Source organism: Microtus oregoni, unplaced genomic scaffold (genome assembly GCF_018167655.1).
Source record: "Microtus oregoni isolate MIOR12 unplaced genomic scaffold, Mior012 000000F_ref0000247, whole genome shotgun sequence".
In the NCBI taxonomy this organism is placed as follows: Eukaryota; Metazoa; Chordata; class Mammalia; order Rodentia; family Cricetidae; genus Microtus; species Microtus oregoni.
Window position 1 is genome coordinate 92,259,809 of NW_024543059.1, and position 24,004 is coordinate 92,283,812.

General features: G+C 42.9%; 1 protein-coding gene across 5 annotated transcripts in view; it reads right to left on the reverse strand.

Moving 5' to 3' along the window:
* Wdr47 (WD repeat domain 47) overlaps positions 1-17,024 on the reverse strand; it is a 53,500-nt gene extending 36,476 nt beyond the window's left edge. For 2 of the 5 annotated variants that reach the window (XM_041649979.1, XM_041649952.1), the window contains exons 1-2: positions 16,255-16,615; positions 2,189-2,355 (exon numbers count right to left, since the gene is read on the reverse strand). In XM_041649979.1, coding sequence (XP_041505913.1) covers positions 2,189-2,355; positions 16,255-16,257 — 170 coding nt within the window. In that variant the 5' untranslated portion in view covers positions 16,258-16,615. Of the gene's footprint in view, positions 1-2,188; positions 2,356-16,254; positions 16,618-16,700 lie in introns of those variants that run through there. The other 3 variants (XM_041649969.1, XM_041649962.1, XM_041649988.1) reach the window with 3 other exon arrangements.
* Positions 17,025-24,004: the final 6,980 nt, after the last annotated feature.

Here is a 24,004-nt window from a genome sequence, read left to right on the forward strand (position 1 = left end):
TATGATAACAGTAAATTTATAAAAAGGATGGGCAGAAGGACTTTTATAAGATTACCAACATTTTACTTAAAGACTACTAATAACCAATCAATAGTAGTTTTATAAAGAAATGGTTTTTTTATTAATTTTTATTGAGCTCTACATTTTTCTCTGCTCCCCTCTCTGCCTCTCCCCTTCCCTTCAACCAAGGTCCCCATGCTCCCAATTTACTCAGGAGATCTTGTCTTTTTCTACTACCCATGTAGATTAGATCTATGTATGTCTCTCTTAGGGTTAAAGGAATGTTTTAATCTTAAAAAGGGAGAAAGGGCATAATTTCAAAGGTTAGATCTTTAAGATGAATACATTAATTTAATAAAAACTTTCTATCCTGTAATTCTTTCTATTTCACCTCAGACCAGTAAAATTCTATCATAAGCCAGCAGGCTCCTGGAGAGGACTCAGGGGCCAGTACTAAGTTCCAGAGGTATCAACACTTGAAAGACAACGGCAAGCCAGGTATGGTGGAGCAAATCTTTAGTCCCAGCACTTGGTAGGCAGAGGCAGGTGAATCTCTGAGTTTGAGGACATTCTGGTCTACAGAGCGAGTCACAGGACAGCCAAGGACACACAGAGAAATCCTGTCTCAAAATAAGAGGAGGAGGAGGAAAAGCAAGACAAGGGTGAAAGAGCACAGTCTCAGAACTGGTTCCTCACTCCAGAACTGTGTAGGTCCCTGAGGTTAGAGGACCACAGCATGGGTGCGGAAAGTACAAGTTTAACGCTACAGCTCATATAAGAAACCTTTGGTTCTCCTTTCAGCTCCATGTTCCTGAATTAGGAACAGTGTATTTCTTTCAAGAATACACAGTCCTTCTCAAGGATATTTGGAATCATTAAAATAAAATATATTTCTATCTAAGAGCTTGGTATTTTCTTTTCCCTGCAAGCCAGTTTAGGATATATTCAGTTTTCCACTGTGGCAAAAATGGCAATTTCCCTTGCCTTGAAAAATCCCTCCTGCTAAGAATTGTGCCCTAGAAAAATAATTCAAAATACAGAAAGTGCCATATATAAAAAACTGTTCAATAGAGTATTTAAGAAAATTAGAAACAATGATCTAAAAATGGGTGAAGTATTAAGAGACTAAATTGAAAAGTTTTAACATATATATTTGAAATCACAGAGAATTCTTGTGATACAACAAATTTTTTTTTTTTTTTGACAGTCTAGCTCTGGCTGTCCTGGAACTTACTATATAGATCAGTGGTTCTCAATCTGTGGGTCTCAACTCCTTTGGGGTCACATATCAGATATTTACATTAGGATTCAAAACAGTAGCAAAATCACAGTTATGTAGTAACAACAAAAATAACGTTATGGTTGGGGGTCACTACAACATCCGAAACTGTAATAAAAGGTTGCAGCATTAGGAAGGTTGAGAACCAGTAATGTAGACCAACCTAGGCTGGAACTCACAGAAATCTGCCTGCCTTTCCTCTCAGGTGCTGGGACTGAAGACATACATGCCTGGAAAAATTTCTATTTTAAAAAAAATATACACAAGAGGGGCTGGAGAGATCATTCAGTGGTTAAAAGTACTGCCTGCTCTTCTGGAGGACCAGGGTTCAATTCCCAGCACCCACATGGCATCTCTAACTTCAGGTCTGGGGATCTGACACCTTCTTCTAGCCTTCTAGCCTTCACAGGTACCAAATATGCACATGGTACACAGACATACATTCAGGCATAACACAAATATGCATAAATAAAGCTTAACTATATATTAAAATGTATATGTGCGTGTCTATAAATATATACATATATATTAATCACAATTGCTCCTAGGTAGTGGTAGATTTTCTTTATTTTTAATAATGAATATATTTCTATAATTTATTTTATGGCATTTGTTTCCTAGTACTCCTTATGCATATTTTAGAAATGTTTACCTTTCCAGTGCCTTGGATTTCTTGAGTACTTTTTAAATTGCTACGATAACACTGTGACTCCAAAGACTATGCATCTTACCACTGAAAACATTCTACAGATCTATTACTATACACTGTGAACATTCCATCATGAAATAAAAACCAATTATTCAATTATACTTACAGTCTTTTATGAGCATATTACACATACCACCACCATATTAATGCTCTTCTTTGGAAGAGCTACATGTAAGCCTCATAGTAATGATGTAACATACCTCAGGAAAAGCATATCATCTGAAAATAGGCCATTTATGACTCCACTTTCCTTCTCAAGGGCCAGCATACTAATATGAAGCTTCTTTGAATTCAAGAAGTCCAAAATCAGCTTAATGATTTCCACCTCCTTCACATTCACGGTCTCTTCCGCCGTCATATTGCTAGCCTAAATAAATGAAAACAACAAAAAATTTAGTCCTACTGTTTTATGTGTAGGTTTAGTCGCCTAGAAATGACAATGTCACTTGGCATTTCAAAGTAAAATTAACTATCAAAACTGAGCCACTCTTTATGTGTTAAAAAATATAGCTCAGATATTGTAAAAGTACTAATCTGTGAGAAATACACATTGGAATGATGACAGATGAAATGATGAGGTCTGAAGTGTCTCAAAATAATCTGCAGTAACAATATCAGGTGTGTCTAACACTCAAAACACTGCCACAATGCTGTCACCTACGAAGCCCATCTCAAGAATACCTCCCCTTCCCCAATTGAGTTAACAACAACAAAAAAAAATCATAATTTTAAGTAAGTTTACAATTTTTCACTGTGTTAAATTCATATACAGCGTAGGAAACATGCAGCCTGTGGATCAAACATTGGTCACCCATGAATCATTTTGGAGTTAAACATAATAAGGCTCAATTGAAACATGCAATGTATTGGTAATTTCAGTGTTGTACTGGTAATATCAACTATATTTCAACACTTTAAAATTCCTTCAACTCAGATTAGATTAGTCATGGGTCTAAGGAAAACCAAATACCATTATTATGCTAAAGAAACATAGCAATAAAACAACTCCTAACAATATTCTGCTGTACCTATCTAGAGATCAGCGTCTTGCTCAGTCATCATGACAAAAGTTTTCTCTTGCAGCAGATGGAAACTAATACAAAAACCAAAGCTCAACAATGTGCAAAGAGTGAGACACTTTGGAACACTCAGTCACAAATGGGATGACTTCATCAAACCTCTCCCACTTCAGGGATCACAGAACTATGCGAAAAGGAGGCTGAATAATTCCAAGAGCTAGAGGGGATGAAGACACCAAAGGAAACAGTGCCTTCCAGACATAATGGTACTGACACACATATGAACCCAAAGGCAGCATGCACTGGGGCTGCACAGGTCTAAGACAGATGGGGTCCCAGTGCTCAGAGGGGGACATGGACAAGGACTCCCATCCCTAAACAAGAACCTACCTCCAATTGACAACTGCTTACAAAGGGAAAATTAGTTTTCTCCAACAGAGTCTCACTGGGTATATAAGCCACACTTAAGGGCAGGTCCCAAGCCCAGCAGTAGATGACCAACACAAAACAAACTCAATGATATTCTGTAGAATTTTTTTTGTCTCATATTGCTTTGTTTGGGCATTTTTTAAAAACTTACTGGTCTTTTGCTTGTGTATTATGGTTTTCAATTTTGTTTTTATGGATTTGTTTGTGTGTGTATTTCGTGCACATTTTCATTTTCTAAAAATTCTTGTTTGATTTTTTTTATTTGCCTGTTTTCTCAGAGAGAGAGAGAGAGAGAGAGAGAGAGAGAGAGAGAGAGAAAGGAGATGTAGAGTTGAATGCATAGGGAGGTGGAAAGAATTGGGAGAGGAAACTGTGATCAGAATATTTCATTAAAAAAACTGTTTTCAACAGAAAAAACTAAAATTCCTCTTCCTAACACTTACCTATAATCTGTAGAGATACAACTGAATACACAGGCTGTGAAAGCAGAGAGATTTATAACTCAGAGGACTGAAAATTAGATCCTCTCATTTTGCACAAGCCATATACAACTGTACTTTTCAAATGTTAAAACACATAGGAAACACCCTGACAGATTACAAGAACATGGACAAAGGTAGCTCTCAAAATGAAGAGCATTCTCAGCAATCAGACTGTCCACATTCCAGAAAATGTGACATCACACTGAAGGGGTGTGGTTACTATAAAGAGCCCTGAGAGGAACCTTTCAGGAGGACTTAGATCACACCAACATCAAGCTGAGTTTCATTGGAAAGAAAAAGAAGAGGTTCTGGGTTGATGAATGGCTACTGTCTGAACTATCTGTGGTCATGTTCAGAACAGGACTGGGAGTGTTACACTGAGCTTCCATTACAAAATAAGGTCTGCACATGCTCACTTGCCCAGCACTGTTATTATCCAGAAGAATGGGTCTCTGGTCGAAATCTGAAATATCTTGGGTGAAAAATATGTTTTGTTTCTCAAGCCTAGATAACCCTCGAAGGAAATGATATTAAATTTGTTTCAATTCCATGGCTTTGAACCAACAAGTCACAACAGTTAAGAACTGACCATCACAAAGGTTTTAGATGGCCTCTGTGTGTCTGAGTAGCATGCTGATGAGTGAGACCAGAGTTACCCAGCTCCAGAAACAAGATCCCGGATCATAAGTACAATTTGGGAACAATAAAAATAAAATACCTCTATTAAAGAAAACAAACTCATAGCAGGGCTGTCAATTTGGCTCAGCAAATAAAGGTCCTTGCTGTCCAGCCTGACAACCTGAGTTCAATGCCCAGGACATACACAGTGAAAGGAGAGGAGAGACTTCTGGCAAGTTGTCTTGCACATTCTATGACATGCATTGACTCACACAGACACAAAATAAACAAATATATGTAAAAACTTCCTCAGAGCAATGCAAGATTATCATGCTAATGGACTAGCTGCAAGAAATAGTCCTGATAACTAACAGGACTATCAGGAAGCTTTCTTTCTCATAGGATCAAGTCATTCTAACCAAGCTCACAGAAACATAAGCACAAGCTTGTAGATAATCCAGTTCTGATCTTCTCAATCTGTTAATTCTCTATTTCTCCATGAAGAGAAATGCAAATGTACAGCCAACTAGAATGTTCTCATCATCAAACAGCATACTGTCTGTTATACAGAGAAGCTGCATGGATAAGGAGAAGAGTGTGTTAAGATAATTACGTAACTAAAAAAAAAAATTATAGGCCCTGGCTAACCTGCAACTCGCTATATGGACCAGACTGGCCTCTAACTCACAGAGATCCACCTGCCTCGACCTCCTGAGTGCTGGAATTAAAGGCATGCACCTCCATGCTGGACTTATTTATGTGTATGGTTTCCCTGCTTATATATCTGTACACCATGTGCACACAGTACCTAAGGACACCAGAGGAGGACATGAGATCCCTTGGATCCATCATGGAAATCGTCATGAGGGAGGGGGACACGACCACAACACACAAAGGACGGAACAGGATACATCACATATGTTCAACTAATGCTAGTAAACAAACTTGAGATACACAAAATGTTTGGCAGTGGTGACTCATGCCTTTAATCCCAGCACTCCGGAGGCAGAGGCAGGCAGATCTCTAAGTCTGAAGTCAGCCTGGTCTATACAGAGTTCTAAGACAGTCAAGGCTACGCAGAGAAACCCTGTCTTGAAAAACAAAACACAAGTTGGGCAGTGGTGGCACACACCTTTAATCCCAGCACTTGGGAGGCAGAGGCAAGTGGGTCTCTGTGAGTTCAGGCCCAGCCTGGTCTACAGAGAGAATTCCAGGACAGCCAGGAGTGTTTCACAGAGAAACCCTGTCTTGAAAACAAACAAAAACCCAAAACAAAACAAAAAAAAAAAACAAATACACCAGCCCGGTCTACAAGAGCTAGTTCCAGGACAGGCTCCAAAACCACAGAGAAACCCTGTCTCGAAAAACCAAAAAAAAAAAAAAAAAACACATGCATTGATTCATTCATACATACATACATACATACATACCATATACTTCTAAGGCCATAAGAAGTTAGTTTTGTTTCCAACTTCTCTATTTTTTTTTTTTTAATGCCATTCTGGTCCCTTGTAAAAGTCAATTCTAAAAGCATCTTAGTAGGCTTCCCTGATGGAAGAAGGTCATTGGCTAATAAAGAAACTGCCTTGGCCCATTTTATTGGTTAGAACATAGGTGGGTGGAGTAAACAGAACAAAATGCTGGGAGGAAGAGGAAGTGAGCTCAGACTCGATAGCTCTGCTCTCTGGAGCAGAGGCCATGATGCTCCCCTCTCCCGGGCACACGCGATGAAGCTCCGACCCAGGATGAACGTAGGCTAGAATCTTCCCAGTAAGCGCACCTTGGGATGCTACACACATTATTAGAAATGGACACCGGGCGGTGGTGGCGCACGCCTTTAATCCCAGCACTTGGGAGGCAGAGGCAGGCGGATCTCTGTGAGTTCAAGACCAGCCTGGTCTACAAGAGCTAGTTCCAGGACAGGCTCCAAAACCACAGAGAAACCCTGTCTCGAAAAACTAAAAAAAAGAAAAAAAAAATAGAAATGGGCTAGTCCAGGTGCGAGAGTTAGCCAAGAAGAGGCTAGATATAATGGGCCAAGCAATATTTAAAAGAATACAGTGTCCGTGTAATTATTTCGGGGCATAAGCTAGCAGGCGGCTGGGGTGCTGGGGACGCAGCCCCGCTGCTCCTATTACTACACTTCCCAGCCTATGGTTGCTGAGAACACTTACTTAGAAAAGAATTCACAAAGGAACAACAATAGGGTATATTCCACTGAAATAGGGGGAGGGATTTCAATGTCCGCATATCCATTAATAAATGGTAGCTCTTTTGAAGTCACAACATGTAATTCTGTGTTTCTTAGGGATTTTCTTTTGAGAGGTAAATTTTTACTTATATTCAATAACTAAACTAGGGGCTGAAAAGGTCACACAGTAATTAAGAACACTGGCATGGATAGTGATGGCACACGCCTTTAATCCCAGCACTTGGGAAGCAGAGGCAGGTGGATCTCTGTGAGTTTGAGGCCAGCCTGGTCTATAAGCAAGTGCCAGTACAGGCTCCAAACCTACACAGAGAAACCCTGTCTTGAAAAAAAAAAAGTACACTGGCTCAGCTGTGTGTATTAGTTTATCCCAGCACTCAGGAGGTGCGTCTTTGTGAGTTCAAGGCCAGCCTAGTTTACACAGTGAGTTCAACAGTTTGAACCACATAGAGAGACTCTGTTTCAAAACAACAAAAAGAAAGGAAGGAAGGGAGGGAGAATGGGGGGGGGGGACCCACCACCAATAGAAAAAATAAAACCACTGTTCTAGGCGTTCATTTCCAAACACCCACATGGCAGCTCATAACCCTCTCTAACTCCAGTCCCAGGGGATCTGATGCCATTTTCTAGCTTCTTCAGGTACTACACCCATAAACACAAAACACCCATAAACACAGAATACAGGCAAAAGAAAAAAGTTTGAATATAAAATTAGATTTATAAATCTAAGATTACAGGCCCCCTGCACGTGGGAGACAGTTATATAACTTAGTCTATCTGAGGGGTCCCTGGAAGAAGGACCAGGATCTCTATCCATGGTACATGAGTTAGCTTGTCTGGAGCCCATTCCCTATGGTGGGATGCCACGCTCAACTTTAATGCAGGCAGGTGGAGGGGCCTGGTCCTCCCTTTATTTAAGAGCCAGGCTTGGGGGCTGGAGAGATGGCTCAGTGGTTAAGAGCATTGCCTGCTCTTCCAAAGGTCCTGAGTTCAATTCCCGGCAACCACATGGTGGCTCACAACCATCTGTGATGAGATCTGGTGCCCTCTTCTGGCCTGCAGGCATACACACGGACAGAATATTGTATACATAATAAATAAATATTTAAAAAAAAAAAAAAAGAGCCAGGCTTTGTTGACTCCTCTTTGGGAGGGGTGGATGGGGGGTTGTGCTGGAGGAGGAGGCAGGGGGAGGGAGAACTGTGGTTGGAATGCAGAATGAAATTTTAAAAAGCTTTAAAAAAATCATTTTGAAAAGAAATCTAAGATTAAAGTCAACATTAACAGACTAAAAATAATAACAGAAATGTAGTTTATACATAAAGAAAATTTTCACTGAGTGGTGGTGGCGCAGGCCTTTAATCCCAGCACTCAGGCGGCAGAGGCAGGCGGATCTCTGTGAGTTCAAGACCAGTCTGTCTACAGAGTGAGTTCCAGGACAGGCTCCAAAGCTACTTAGAGAGACTCTGTCTTAAAAATCCAAAATAAAAAAATTTTCATGAAAAACTAGCTGCAAGCAGTAACATACTATAGTGAACTCAGCACTCGGGAGGCCACATCAGGACTACCGAGAATTTGAGGTCAGCCTGAGCTATCTAGTTTGTCTAAGGCAAATTCAGGCTACACAGCAAGACAATGTCTCAAAAGAAAAAATCAGGGCTAGCTTTCTAACCAAATATAAATAGAAATGACTTAACTGTTCCTTTGCAATGACGTTGCTTACTTAAAATACAGAATAGGGAAGAAGGAAAATACGGATGGCTAAGAATGATTCAGAAGTTAAGGCAGAAGAAATTAGGATAGTAAAAAAAAGTGCTTACAGTTTTCTTTCTATGATTTGCATTTAATTTTTGTGATTTACTTCAACTCATATTTTAGAAAGGGGAAGCACATATTCTATTGAATACTATAAAGTCTGGGATAATCAGAAATTTTGGATTTATAAAGTCAGTTAAATAAAAGAAAATAGATATTCTTTAAGTAATTTTTTAAAGATTATTTATGTATAATGTATGTAGTATTCTGCATGCATGCATGCCTGTGCGCCAGAAGAGGGCACCAGATCTCATTAAAGAGAGCTGTGAGACACATTGTGGTTGCAGGGAATTGAATTCACAACCTCTGGAAGAACAGCCAGTGAGTGTTCTTAACCTCTGAACCATCTCTCCAGGTCTCTTTAAAAAATTTACCAAATGAAACTTTCCTTCTAACTACAAAGCTCCATCATTCTGCTAATCACCTATAAACATGTGTCCTTTCTTAATGTTGACAACCATCTTCTGACCTCCGACTCACTTACCTTCCAGAACTGTGGATGGTGGTGACCCACAGAAACAGACTGTGGGGCTGAAGGTGTGAACATAAAGGATTTAGCTACCATGCAAGAAGCACTGGACCACATAAGCCAGGCATGGTGATGCAAACCTGCAACTTCAGCCCTCAGGAGGAAGAGGCAGGAAGACTGGGTCATCCTTGGCAATAGAGCAAGTTCAAGGCCAGCATGGCCTGCTCAAAATATAAAAAGGGGACCAGAGAACTGGCTCAGTACCTAAAGGCACTGACCACGAAACCTGAAACCCTAAGTCTGATCCCTGGGAATCCATGTCTTAGAAGAAGAAAGCCTACCCCCACAGGCTATTCTCTGACCTCCACATGTATACAATGGCGTGCACACACAAATACACAACACACACCAGAGAATAAACTTTTAAAAGCTAAAACAAGAAGAAATTATACCCGGGCATGGTGGCACACTCCTAAATCGCAACAGTGGGATAAAGCTGGGGTAAGGTCTGAATCAGGGACAGACATGACAACAGACAATTGGGGACATATCGAGACAAATGATGTTTAAAGCCTGGTGCTACTTTATTTATTTTTTTTTTTTTTTTGGTTTTTCGAGACAGGGTTTTTCTGTGGCTTTGGTTCCTGTCCTGGAACTAGCTCTTGTAGACCTGGCTGGTCTCGAACTCACAGAGATCCACCTGCCTCTGCCTCCCGAGTGCTGGGATTAAAGGCGTGCGCCACCATCGCCCGGCCTGGTGCTACTTTAAGTAGCTACAGAAATGAAGTTAGCATATACATATACCTAAAATGTCTCTCAAAAAAAAAAATACAAGCAATTGGCAATAATGGTTGTTTCCCAAAGACCTAGATAGGTAACAGGAATGGTTAGATGACTTTTTATGATGTACCTTGTTAAATCTTTTGAATTTTGTACCATTACAAATATTAGCCAGGCAGTGGCAGTCCACACCTTTAATCCCAGCTCTCGGGAGGCAGAGGCAGGTGTGGATCTCCATGAGTTCGAGGTCAGCCTGGTCTACAGAATGAGTTCCAGGACAGGCTCCAAAGGTACACAGAAAAACCCTGTCTCGGAAAACAAAAACAAACAAAAAAAATATACATTCAAAAAATTTAAATGTGAGGCTAGAAAGAAGGTTCAGTAGTTAAGAGAGCTTGTTACTCTTCCAGAGAACCCAAGTCCCAGTTCCTAGTATCCACATCAGTAGCTCACAACCACTTGTGACTCCAGCTGTAGAGTACCCAGCTTCTTCTCTGGTTTCTTCAGGCAACTGCATACATGTGGCATACACATGAAATTTTTTTAAAAAATAGAAGTTTCTACATAAGAGTTTTGCACAAACACACAAGTATGGTAATCCCAGTCCTTGAAAATTTGCAGTAAGTAGATGGCAAGCTTAAGACCAGCCTAGACTACATAAGTTAACCTGAGCTATATACTAAGATCCTATGTCAAAAAAAAAAACTTTTAAATAATAAAACAGAAGCAAACAGTTATGCCAGGTATAGTAGCATATACTTTAAAAATAGCAGCACTCTGGAGACAGAGGCAGTATACTGCATTCCCTTCCTGGAAACATCCCACTTTCTATCTATCAACTTAACCATTGTGAGCATTCTAAATGAAACATGTATATCTAAAGCTTAAAGACCAATATCCACATATGAGGAGAAAACATACAATGCTTGTCTTTCTGGGTCTAAATTGCCTCATCCAGGACGACTATGGTGTTCCACATTCTTGAGAAGCTGAAGCAGGACTATATGCTCAAACCTCAGCAATTCCAGGCAGTCTTATGAACACAGAAAGACTCCCATTTCAAAGGATCATCATCATCTTACATAGCTCAGGCTGGTCTCAGACTTGAGATCCTCTTGCCTCAGCCTCCTGAGTATTGCAGATAAAGGTATGCACCCTGCCAGTGGATTTCTGATAAGAAAACAACTTTTAATTTTAAAATTAAAAATATGGGGTTGCAGAAATAATTCAGCAGTTTAAAGCAAATACTACTCTTGCAGAAGACCCAAGATCAGTTTCTGTACCCATATCCAATAAGTTACAACATGCTTGAACTCCTGCTCACAGGGATCTAACACCCTCCTTAGGGCCACAAAAGGCACCTATACACATATGGCATGTGCGCGTGCGCGCGCGCGCACACACACACACACACACACACACACGAATAAAAATAAAACTAAACCCTTAAGTTTTTAAAATAAAATTAAGCTATAAAATTTACAAATGAAAAATTTTTAAATTAGATCACAAAGGTTCTGTTCTATTATCGAGCTGCAAACTAAAGCAGAATCCCCAAAACAAGATTAACTGCTTAGTTTACAATATATAAACACTGGGTACTATTCTTAGATCTTATGTATATTGTTAATAGAGCCTTACAAAACCATTCTTCACATCCCCTCCCTACCGGAAGATGCGCCTCTAAATACATGCGAATATCTGTCTTAATTAAAGCACATAGATTAGAACGCAGTATTTTGGGTATGGTTTGGTCAGTAACGATATACAGTAAACTAACACTTCTCACAACCGAGGCCGTTTCACAGTGAATGCACCAAAAAAACTGCTGAATGTCATCACTTACTTGTGATCTACTTTTTACATTACCTAAAGTTTCATCACCAAGCTTCCCTCACCTCCACATACATTTTGAGGCATTATTAGTCTAGGTTGTCCTGGAACTTGTTATGTAGACCATGCTACCTCCAAACTCACAGTAATCCACCGTCTCCCAAGTGCTGGAATTACAGGCATTTAGGCACCATGTCTAACTGCTTTTTGAGACAGAGTCTATATGAGATCCTATAGCTCAGGCTGGCCTAAAAGTTGCTGTGTAGCAACTTGGAACTAATGATCTTCCTGACTCCACCCCCAAGGCCTGGATTACAGATGTGTGCCACCATACCCACCTCTCTTTTTTTCCTTTTCTTTTTTTTTTCTTTTTCCAGAGTTGAGGACAGAATTCCAGGCCTTGAGCTTACTAGGTAAGTGCTCTACCACTGAGTGAAATCCCCAATAATTCCCCCGCAACTTTTCTTAAAATTGATAAACAAAACTTACTCAATTCTATCCCTAAGTTTTTCAAAATAACCTTTGAAAACTGTTAAAGCCAGAAACTGAGAGACAGCTCATCAATTAAGAGCATCTACTGCTTTTATAGAGGGACTGAGTTCAGTTCCCAGGACCAACATCAGACAGCTCACAATCACTTATAACTTCAGCTACAGGGGAACCTCTGATCTCCCTGGGTACCAGCCCTAAGAAGCACATACCCCTACACAAATACACACATACACACACACACACACACACACACACACACACACGATCCTCCCCCCCCCCTTTTTTTCTGTAGCTCTGACTATTCTGGAACTCACTTTGTAGACAAGTTGGCCCTGAACTCACAGAGAGTGCCGGAATTAAAGGCATACGCCACCACACCAGGCTAATTAAATAAATCTTTAAAACAAAAACATTTACTAGTACTAGCAAGTTGCCTCAGTAATTGCCACCAAGCTCAATGACCTGAGTTTGATCCCAGGACCCATATTATGGAAAGAGGGAGTCAACTTCTTCAATTTGTCCCAAGCAGAGTGTATGTGCATGTACACAAAATAAGTAAGTAAATAAATGTAACTGAAAGTTTTAAACATATATTTAAGTATTTTTTACGTGTTAACACCAGTCTGCATACATCAGATACAATGTTAAGTCACTGCCGGGCGGTGGTGGCGCACGCCTTTAATCCCAGCACTTGGGAGGTAGAGGCAGGAGGATCTCTGTGAGTTCGAGACCAGCCTGTTCTACAAGAGCTAGTTCCAGGACAGGCTCCAAAACCACAGAGAAACCCTGTCTCGAAAAACCAAAAAAAAAAACAATGTTAAGTCACTATGGTGAACATGAGAATAACACACACACAAACACACGCACACTTGGTTTTAAAACAGTGTGATTATTTTTGTTTTCCAGACAGGGTTTCTCTGTGTAGCTTTGGAAACTCTCCTGAAACTCACTCTGTGGACCAGGTTGGCCTCCAACTTACAGAGATCTACCTACTTCTGCCTCCCGATTAAAGGCATGAGCCACCACCGCCCAGCTCAGTGTGATAGTTTATAAAGAACATGAAGTACAGAGTGCATGGGTATAAAAATATTCTTTTTAAATTTTGTATTTTTTTTTTTTTTTGGTTTTTCGAGACAGGGTTTCTCTGTGGTTTTGGAGCCTGTCCTGGAACTAGCTCTTGTAGACCAGGCTGGTCTCGAACTCACAGAGATCCGCCTGCCTCTGCCTTCCGAGTGCTGGGATTAAAAGCGTGCACCACCACCGCCCGGCTTAAATTTTGTATTTTATTATTCAATGTATGAGTATTTTGCCTGCATGTGTGTCTGTGCACCACTCAGGCACCTAATGCCTACAGAGGTAAGAAGAGGGTGTTAGATCCCCAGGACTGGAGGTATAGATAGTTGTAAGCCACAATATGGTTTCTGGGACTTAAAGCCAGGTCCTCACAGAGCAGTCAGTGCTCTTAGCCACAGAACCATCTCTCCAGCCCCAAACTATTAGTCTTTGAAACTACGCAGAGTAAGTGAAAAGGTACTAACATTTATTTACAGAAAGTCTTGTGCTAGATACTTCCATACGTTATCTATCTATATTAGTCCTCATGCCTCTGTGATCATCATTTTACAGGGGATTACACTTAAATGCTCAGGGCTGTGAAATTTACTCTAGAGAAAATAAGTACACGGCCCAGATGAAATGGTCAGTCTGTCCAAACCAGTAGTTCCCAACTTTCCTAACGCTGTGACCCCTTAATACAGTTCCTCACATTCTCGTGACCCCAACCATAAAGTTATTTTCATTGCTAATTTTTAATGTTATAAATCTTAATGAAAACATCTGATATGTAACCCCTGTGAAAGGGCCACACGAACCCCTCAAAGGGGTCGAGACCTGCAGGTTGAGAACCACTGATCAATCTGCACATTTTCTCTTAACTTTTTACAGGGCTTTAAAAAAGAAGGGAAAATTAGAATTTAAGTGATGGTAAACCTAATATCAGTCAAACTTTCAAAACCTTAAAAATATCAAAACTGAAATCTGACTTTTTTCCTAGGCTATGTAAGAACTTGCTATTCATTAACTAAGCTTCTTAAACTTTTATACTTAAGGACAGAAGAAACTAAACTCAGCTGAGAGTTTACTTGGCATCAGTGAACTCCAACGGGAAATCTACTTTGAAATCTCTAAATGTTATCATAGAAATTAGTGTTAATACTGCCTTCCCGCTGTGTTTTGCACAAACATGTCCAACTCTTCACGGGAAATTCAGGACTCCTTCCTGCATCACTTGCAGGCCTACAGATCAGTTTCTTATTCATCCTCTTCTTCGTTTCTGTTGTTCTGGGGATCAAGCCCAGGGTTTGTGGAAACTATAACAGTATCTGTCACTGAACGACACGCCCAACCTGAAAGGGTGTCAACACCTGAATTTGGAAAACTTAAGTCTGAGGGAATAAAACTATGTCTTCATTAGTAAAGAACTGGTGAATCACGGTTAGGATTCCAGTGCCAAACATAACTCAAGTTATTAGTAACAGCCTGATTTGCAAGAAAGCATCACTAACCCTTACATACAAGAAGAAAATACCCTCTTTCACCTACATCACCATATAAGCAAGAAAAAATTTTTTTAAAAACTCTACCAAGAATGGGGATACCCCTCAAGTGTTCCCATAATTCCTTTTAGCCCCTGTAATAAATAAGGTCCTAGGACTAGAAATGTTAAAAAGGTTACAGAGAAAACGGTAATGACCCTTGTCTGTGTCCCCTCCAATAAGAGGTGGTCAACAGATGCCTTCATGTTGTCTCAAGTGCTTGCAAATCAACTGTTCTCAACATCACAGTCCCTCTCAGACTCCAACACCAGGCGTTATTCCTATTTTACAGAACGAGAAACAAACAAGGTCAGTGATAGGATACGTATCTCTTCCAAGACTGTAATTGCAGTACCAAAGAAAGAGATCCTAAATCCAGGCAATATGATTTCTAGGGAACTGAACTGCCAAGAAAAACTGGACATTTTTCTTATTTTGAAATGTTTTTCAAACTGTAGCATATACCAACCAAGTCATATGGTGTCCATTCAGTGAGAAATTATTTCACAAACAGCAAAAAAGACTGTACAATTATGTAACTAGAAATATTGGTTAACGCTATTGCTCTCCTATGATACATTCCTACTATTGATTTTCATAAAAAGGGACAAAACTTGGAAGCGGCAGGGTGGGAAATAAGTTAAATGTTACACACTCACACACACACAATAATGGCACCCCAATTCAAGGAGTTTATGTTTTGGTTGCTTTACCTATGGGTTATTTAGTTGTGTTTCCCATTTACGTGTTATTTTGTTGTTGGAAGCAATGTACCTTCCCCCAAATCTTAATGTACAATGATTCATTACATCTCCCTTATAATGAGACCTCCAGAATGTGTCATATAAAGGAAAATTGGCTCCTCGGCGGTTCTCCTTTCTAGTAAAATGGAAAGAACATATGCCAACACTTGAGAAAAAAAAAAAACCTGAACCTGTATTTTCTGTGAAAAAGATTTACAGCCCTTTTAAACCTGCATGTTAATTTCTGTGTCATTAACTTTTTTATAGCATTCTATGAACTCTACAACAAAGGGGGGAAACTAAGTGTCAGGATTTCAACCGATGAATCTGGGTGGAACAAAGACTTCTCCTTTCATTATGCAGTGAGAACCAAGTTGCCAAAAAAAAAAAAAAGGAAACCATAAGCTCCCCTCAGACATCATTCGTAGTTGTTAATTGCATGACTGGATGTATGGGGAAAAATCATCAGGTCACACACTACCCCTGCCTATCTTGGTCCCTACCCCTTTGCCAAAGGCGTCGTCCCAGAGCTAGAGCCCCAATCTTTTTCTCCCCAATACAGCTAAGAGGCTTAACCCTTTGAGTTCCACAACCCCCCTCCGGTGTCTTTTACGCAGGCGCCCCCTCCCCCACGCAGCACAACCCGCGTTCGAAATTCAGACGGTGCCTCTGTCCCCACCCTCCCAGACCCCGAAGGCCTGCTCCTAGAGACCACTGACGTCAGAAAGGGCAAACCAGACCCCCCCCCCCCCGTGTCTTCCCCCGAGCCTCGCCACTCCCTACCATTCGCCGAGCCGGGAAAGGGACAAGAGCGCAGCCCTCGGTCTCGTTCCAGCCCAGCACAGGGGCCAGACAGATGCAGCGCAGTCAGCCCGCCTCGCGCCCTTCAGCAGCGGCGGCGAGGTGGGTACCCCATGCCAGGGCGAGGCGCATCGCTCCGCCGCCGGAATCGGGCTGGCAACCAGGGGAAGGTGTGGTCCAGGAGCGGCGGCCTGGAGAGGCGGCCTGGCGGGTCTCAGGTCCTGTCCCCTGGCCACCCCGGCTTCACCGGCGACCCATCTAGTCGCCGTCGCCACCCAAGCCTACCCCAGACACTCCTCCCGCTCGCGACCACCACCCAGGGGGGCCGTGGGTTCTGCGCCTCATCAGGTTCGTGACAGGTGGCGACGGGTGACCATGGCAACCCACGGTGCCCGGCGGCCCGCCCCCGCCTTCTGGAATCCACTCACCTGAGGGCTCCGGGTGGAGCCGTCACAAGCGGCGGAGGGAAACGCGGTAGAGAGGCCGGCGGCCGGAGCCGCGAGGCAGCCGATCCCCCGGCTGAGGCGCGAGCGAGAGGGCGGCGGTCGGGGCTGAGCAGCCCGCACGTCAATCCATCAGCTCGGCAGCCGGTCCCCGTCGCGTCCGCCCCAATCCCGCCTCCGACCGCTCGGCTCCGCAGACTGCGGTTGTCAAGCGCCGCTGGAGCCGGGCTCCAGCCGCCAGCTGCAGCCAATCACTGCCCGTCCCTGGGGCCGTCTCAGGACCCCTCCTCTCCTCGCGGGGCGGCTAGGCAGGTGCCTGCGCAGAAGAGACTCGGCTGGGCCGGCCCGGGGAGGATAGGGCGGGGCCTGCGGGCGGGGTCTAACGCGGAGGGGCAGGAACTGAGACTGGGCCGCCTGGAGGCTCCTGGCTCTCAACTTCTTTGCCCTTAAGGATTTGCAGACTCCGGTAAAAGGATCCAGGCCCTGAACCATCGGGTGACGCTGTGTCCCAAAATAGCATGGACAGGTATGGTGGTTTGAATGAGAATTACCCCCATAGACTCATACATTTGAATGCTTTGTCCCCTGTTGGTGGACTGTTTGGGAAGTGGTTCTCAACCTGGGGGTGGAAGGACTCTTTTACAGGGGTCGCATATCAGATCTTCTGCATATCAGACATTTACATTATGACTCATAACAGTAGCAAACTTATAAAGTAGCAATGAAAATAATGTTATGATTGGGGTCATCACAGCACGAGGAAGGTATTAACGGATCACAGCATTAGTAAGGTTGATAACCACTGGGTTAGGAGGCGGGGACGGCTTGGAGGAGGTGTGTCCCTGGCGGGTGGACTTTGAGGGTTCAAAAGCCCAGACCATTCCTAGTTAGTTCTATGTCTGGTGCTTGTGAATCAGATGTAAACCTCTTAGCTACATACAGTCTGCCACGATGTCATGACTTACTCTCTGGAACCCTGAGCCCAAAATTAAATGCTTTCTTTTAAAGTTGCCTTGGTCATGGTGATTAGACACAGCAATAAAAAAGTAACTACACAACAGGTCTGACACTTCCAGATGTAGAAAGACCTCTGTGCACTTCTAATATATATGTTATACACATATACACCATATATGCATACATATATATTATGGCTTCCACTATTATTCTACTTCATATATATAAAATTTTTTTCAAGACAGGGTTTCTCAGTGTAGACTTGGCTGTCTTGGAACTCGCTCTGTGTACCAGGTTGCCCTCAAATTCAGAGATCCACCTGCTTCTGCCTCCCGAGTGCTGGGATTAAAGGTATGCACTACCACTGCCCGGCCAATAATTTATTAATAAAGGTTAAATTAAATAAATCTTGCTTCCTTCCTCTTTTCCATACTCTACTTCTTTCCATGAAATCTTAGCAGCTTGTCTGTCCCCTTCCAGTTTCTTTTTTTGTTTGTTTGTTTGTTTTTCGAGACGGGGTTTCTCTGTGGTTTTGGAGCCTGTCCTGGAACTAGCTCTTGTAGACCAGGCTGGTCTCGAACTCACAGAGATCCGCCTGCCTCTGCCTCCCAAGTGCTGGGATTAAAGGCGTGTGCCACCACCGCCTGGCTTCCAGTTTCTTTTATTTATTTTTGTTTTGTTTTGTTTTTCAAGACAGGGTTTCTCTGTGTAGCTTTGGTGCCTGTCATGGAACTAGCTCTTGTAGACCAGGCTGGCCTCGAACTTATAGAGATCTGCCTGTCTCTGCCTCTGAGTGCTGGGATTAAAGGTGTGCACCACCACCTCCTGGCCCCTTCCAGTTTCTTAATATGTAAACCTAATCCTTCCTTGAAGCACCTCTTGGGGTCACTAGTTTCCTGCCCTTTTATTTACAGCAGCAGCCTCACTCCTACAATACTTGTGTAGTGGTGTTCTTCCAAATATGTTATGCTCACGGAGCTGAATTAAAGCTTCAGGAATTGTAACAATATAGAACTATAGAAGACACCCCTGGCATAAAGAATTTTGTCCAGCCAGGTGTCCAACACTTGGGAGGCAGAGGTGAGCCAATCTCTGTGAGATTTGGCCAGCCTGGTTTACAGTCAGTTAGGGCTACAAAATGAGACCCCCCCCATCTAAAAATAATTATCCAGTTTTTTTTTTAAAAAAAAAAGCCAGATGAATCACGGCATTTGAGAAGCAGAGACTGGAGGACTGAGTTCAATGTCATCCTCAGTTATACAGAGTTCAGGGTCATCCTGGGCTAGGTAAGGCTCTGTCTCCAAGAAAAAGATGGCGCATCAGGTCAAGCCAATGCCACAGAGCTAGCTGATAGACTGGGTTTACTCTCTGGTAGCCATATGATAGGAGAGAGCAAACTCCTGCAAGTTGTCCTCTGATCACCACGTGAACGCTGTGGCTTGTTCAAGGCCAGACATGCTGGTGCAGCCCTTTAATTCAGTAGGATCAACAGTATTGCAGGTTGGAGGCCAGTCTGGGCTCAGCTACATAGTAAAGCCCTCCCCTGTATCAAAATAAGATGGGACTGGAGAGATGGGCTGTGGACAGTGCTTGCCGTGCAATTGTGAAGATCAGGGTTTGGAGCTTCAGCTCCTATGCAGGACTGGTGGCTACCTGTAATCCCAGAGATTCGGAGGCAGAGGTGGGATCACGGGGGTGAGGGACACAAGCTGACTGATTGTCAAGCTCTGGGTTCAAGGAGAGGCCTTGCCTTGATAAATAGGATTAGGACACCCAGTGTCAACTTCTGGCTCCCCATGCACACCTACAAAAAGGAAGAGGAGGGAAAACTGAAAAGATAAAGCAGAGTTTAAAGGAAAAGTTGTAGGGAGAACATTTTTAATTTCAGGGGGAATTTTTTTTTAAATCTGAACTTCAAAACATCAATTGCTCAGTTCACCTAAATCCTGGAAGAACATCATATAACAAGTATCTTAATCACTATTCTATTGATGTAAAGGGACACCACGACCAAGGCAACTATTATAAGAAAAAGCATTTAATTGGGGGCTGGTTTACAGTTTCAGAGTCCATTATCATCATGGCAGGGAGCACCGCAGCAGGCAGGCAGACACTGGGGCAGTAGAGGGGAACTACATTTTGATCCACAGTCAGAGAGAGGCTCTGGGCCTGGCACAGGCTTTTAAAAACTCAAAACCCACCTTTCAATGACATACTTCCTCCAACAAATCCTCACTTGCTAATCTTCTCAGTCCTAATAGTGCCACTCCCTGAGGACTAAGCATTCAAATATATGAGCCGATGGGAGCCATTCTTACTCAACTACAAGCCTGGCAGAAATGAAAATATTCTGAAGAGAAATGTGTGCCCTCCTCTCAGTTGCTAGACTTTCGAGACAATAGTCCCTAGGACATTGGAATTTCTAGGGGTGAGGGAGATCTCAAGCTGGGAGCAAGAAAAGGCTGAAGCTGGTGCCATCCAGGGGAAGACTTTGCAGGAAAGAGATTTCACACAATGTTTAAAACTGATTAAACTGCCTGGGAGCAGAGGCTCCCTCTGCTTGCACCTAAACCTCATGTCAGTACTCTGAAGACAGACTTGGAGGGCCAATGGACTCTGTCCTTCTCCCTCACACGGCCACATTGAATGTGGTCTTTCTCCGCCTCTCACTATTACTTGTCCATTTAATTGACATATGGAGGTGGCATACTGAGGACAGGTAACAACCTAGGTTATTAGAGTTGCCAGACCCCAGGTTCTGACCCGAGCAACTCTGGTAACATTGATTATGAATCTTCTCAGTGACGGAAGAATTAGGAAAAGAAATACAAACACAATTGTTCAGGTGGAAGCTCCACCTCCGCCCCTGCCCCTCTCCAGACCCTGTGTTCAGAAAGGCCTCCAAACAGCAGCTCCTCCTCCTGAGATGCTCCTGAAGACCCAGCCCCTAGACCTGCCACATGCTTCCTCTCCTACCTTCCCTGAGAGTCACCCAGGAGTAACTCTACTCTGTTTATTAAACCTTCAGTGAGATCTAGAAAGACACCAGTTAAGTTCAATCAGGTAAGTGTGAACAGTCAGAAATGTGGTCGAAGGAAAACAACATCCTGTCTTTCCGGTACTAGGTTGGTTTGGGTTGTCAGGACGCTCCCCGCAGGGCTCCACTCCCAGCTCACTGGTCTGGACTGGTCAGATATGTTCAAGGTCAGTCCTGAGCTGGGCTCCCAAAGCTGTGGACCTATTAGCTTCTCTTTGTTTGTCTCAATGACCAACTGAACCTCAAGTTAAAGGCAAGAACCTGCCCCATAGCACTGTAAATACATATTTGTCTGCAGCTGGGGGCCTAGAAGCTCCTCTTTGTTTAAAATGGCCAACTCAAAATTAGGGGAAGGGCACCTATTCCAGAACACCACCAAATCACTGAAAGTTCCCAGTACTCCATGGGAAAAAGGGCCTTTAGCTCCTGAATCCCCCTCTGCTCTGTGGGGAGTCTCTCTGTGTGCTTGCTGTGTATGTGTATTCACTTTTAATAGTTTGTGCCTATTGCTGTGTGTTATATCTGAGATTTTTCCCTGCCTTTTTATTTCTTTAATTGGCTGAGAAAAACAAACACAATCAAGATGCCTAGACAGTAACATATAACTCTTAAAACCTTATTTCCTACCCTACTTCCTTGTATCAACCCAGCATTTTAGATTAAAGAAGGTGAACCTTACTCTGATGAGGTAGGGGGAAGGGAGGATTGTGTTTTATGTATGTTGTGACCCCCATACTCTATGATGTAGTGCTACAGTATACATCTAAATTTTCAGTAAGAACCAGCACTGTTAGAAGCAAATACATACTATTTATCCTTCTGGGGAAAGGGGGTACATGTAAGAAGTGGATGAGACTGGAATAAGACAGCTGGTACCCCTTACACTGACAACACAATGACAATTTATGTAAAAGCCTGGAGACTGAAAAACACACGCACACACAGACAAAGAGACAGGGACACGGGCCATCCTTGATACAAGAATGCCAATGCACACTTCACTGTGCTCAGGGGCAGCTTATATAGGGACCCTTAGCCATGCCCAGCTCTCGGGATCTTTCAGCTGCAGGCTTCATCAGGCTCAGAGCAGGTCTCATGCTCAGAGCAGCTGCAGGCACAGGTATTTTGCTCAGTTCACTCCAGCAGGCAAAGGGTCTAAAGCAAGCAAAGAAAGTCAAGGGGCCAGGGATCTGCAGCTCCCAACAAATTTATGTATTTGCTTCCTAATGAAACATCAGCTCTTACTGTCTGACCTTAATACCTGGTGGCCTAAGGGATCTCCTTTCCTTCTATACTCAGCCAGTGTTAAGATTAGATCTTCTTGGCTTTCGCTCCACTGGCTGCATAGCAGCAACCTGTTTGGAAAGGACAAAGCTTTCTTAGATGGACTGTCCTTAGATCCAGAGGTGTCGCCTCAGCCACTCACTAAATATTACCTGAATGCCTACTGTGATTCAGAAACTAGGCCAGGCATCGTTTGGAAGCACAGGTTCTAACATGACAAAAATGACTCATGGCGCCCTATGACTTAAATGTCTACAGGCTAAGGTGGATGCTTTTGAATATGATTCTCAAATCTCATTTCTAAAAAGGCAAATAGGAGCTTTTGGTGCCCCCCCACACACACACACAAATGGCACAAAGGAATCTGAGCACAAGCCTAAACAGGGAAATTTTAATCCAAGGTGTTCAGAGAGAGTTCAGTGGAAATAAGGGAACTTGGCTGAGAGGAGCCACTCGAGTTACTAGAGCATAAACACACCAGAGTTTTGTGCTTTAGGATCAGCAGCATCCTGGCCTTGGGAGAAGGAATTTTACTACCATCACTGCTTCACCTTAAAACCAGATTCAAGGATTAAACCCAGAGCCAGATGTGGTAGCCGCCATCTAAATTCCCAGTAGCAGGAGGCAGGAGGATCAGAAGTTCAAAGCCAGCCTCTTCTTCATAGGGAGTTCTACAATAATAACCTGGGCTACATGAGACCCTGTCTTAACTCTTTCCTCCCCAACCTCCCCCAAACAAACAGAGTCACATGGATCTACCAAAGCTCCTTAACAAAGCTTACATTATACATGCATGGTTAAATCTAGTTTTAAAAGCACATCATTGGGGCTGGAGAGATGGCTCAGAGGTTAAGAGAACTGACTGCCGTTCTGAAGGTCCTGAGTTCAATTCCCAGCAACCACATGATGGCTCACAACCATCTATAATGAGACCTGGTGCCCAGAACACTATATACATAAGTAAATTTAAAAATAAAAGCACATCATTGTTACAAATAAGAAAGATGGTTTATTTACATTAACATTTGATCACTAATAAAAATAATTTTGTGAAATAGAAAATGTCCTAAGGTCAGTAAGAGGGCTCTGCTGACTAAAGCACCTACAACCAAACGTGGCGGCCTAAGTTTGACCTCAGGGACCCACTTGGTGGAAGGAAAGACCCAACTCCCACAAGCTGTCCTCTGATCTCGACATGAGTGCCATGGTACTGCATGCACACAGGCAAACATAAAAAAAAATAAGGAATGAGCCTAATGCCACTTAGAACTTTCTGTGAACTCTGAGTAGATACTGTAAGTTCACATGTTGTATTTGCTGCTTGTTTTTTAATCGGTGTGACCAAATACCTAACAAAAGCAACCTATTTTTTTGTTTTTGTCTTGTTTTTTTGCTTTTGTTTTCTGAGACAGGGTTTCCAAAAGCAACTTACAAAGCTTTATTTTGGATCAGGAGTTGGAGGGATACATACAGTCCATCATTACAGTGGGAAACAGTGACCTCTACACTCAATATTTAAATAAATTAGATATTCAACGTCATCTTAAAGTGACAAGCAGACACTATGAATGAGCTTTGTTAAGGGACATGAAAATCAAGCCAAATTTCCAGCGCCAGCAGCGAGACAAATTATCAGAGGGCATTTTCCTGGGCACCCACACCTCTGCAGTGCTCAGACCCGGGAAGCCGCTTTCCCAAGTCTCTATCTGATGCTCTGGAGGTGCCTGCCTGTCATTTCCCTCACTAGATTTACCCTCCACAGACTGCTTCTGTGTCTGTGTGTGTCTGCCTAGAGGCAAGAAGACAAATTTTACTTACATTTGTGAGCAGGTATTCACTTCCTTCTGTCACTCTCCTGAGCACGTCTTCCGTGGCTCCACTCTGGGAGATGGATGCCACTCTCCTGAGCACGTCTTCCGTGGCTGCACTCTGGGAGATGGATGCCACTCTCCTGAGCACGTCTTCCATGGCTCCACTCTGGGAGATGGATGCCACTCTCCTGAGCACGTCT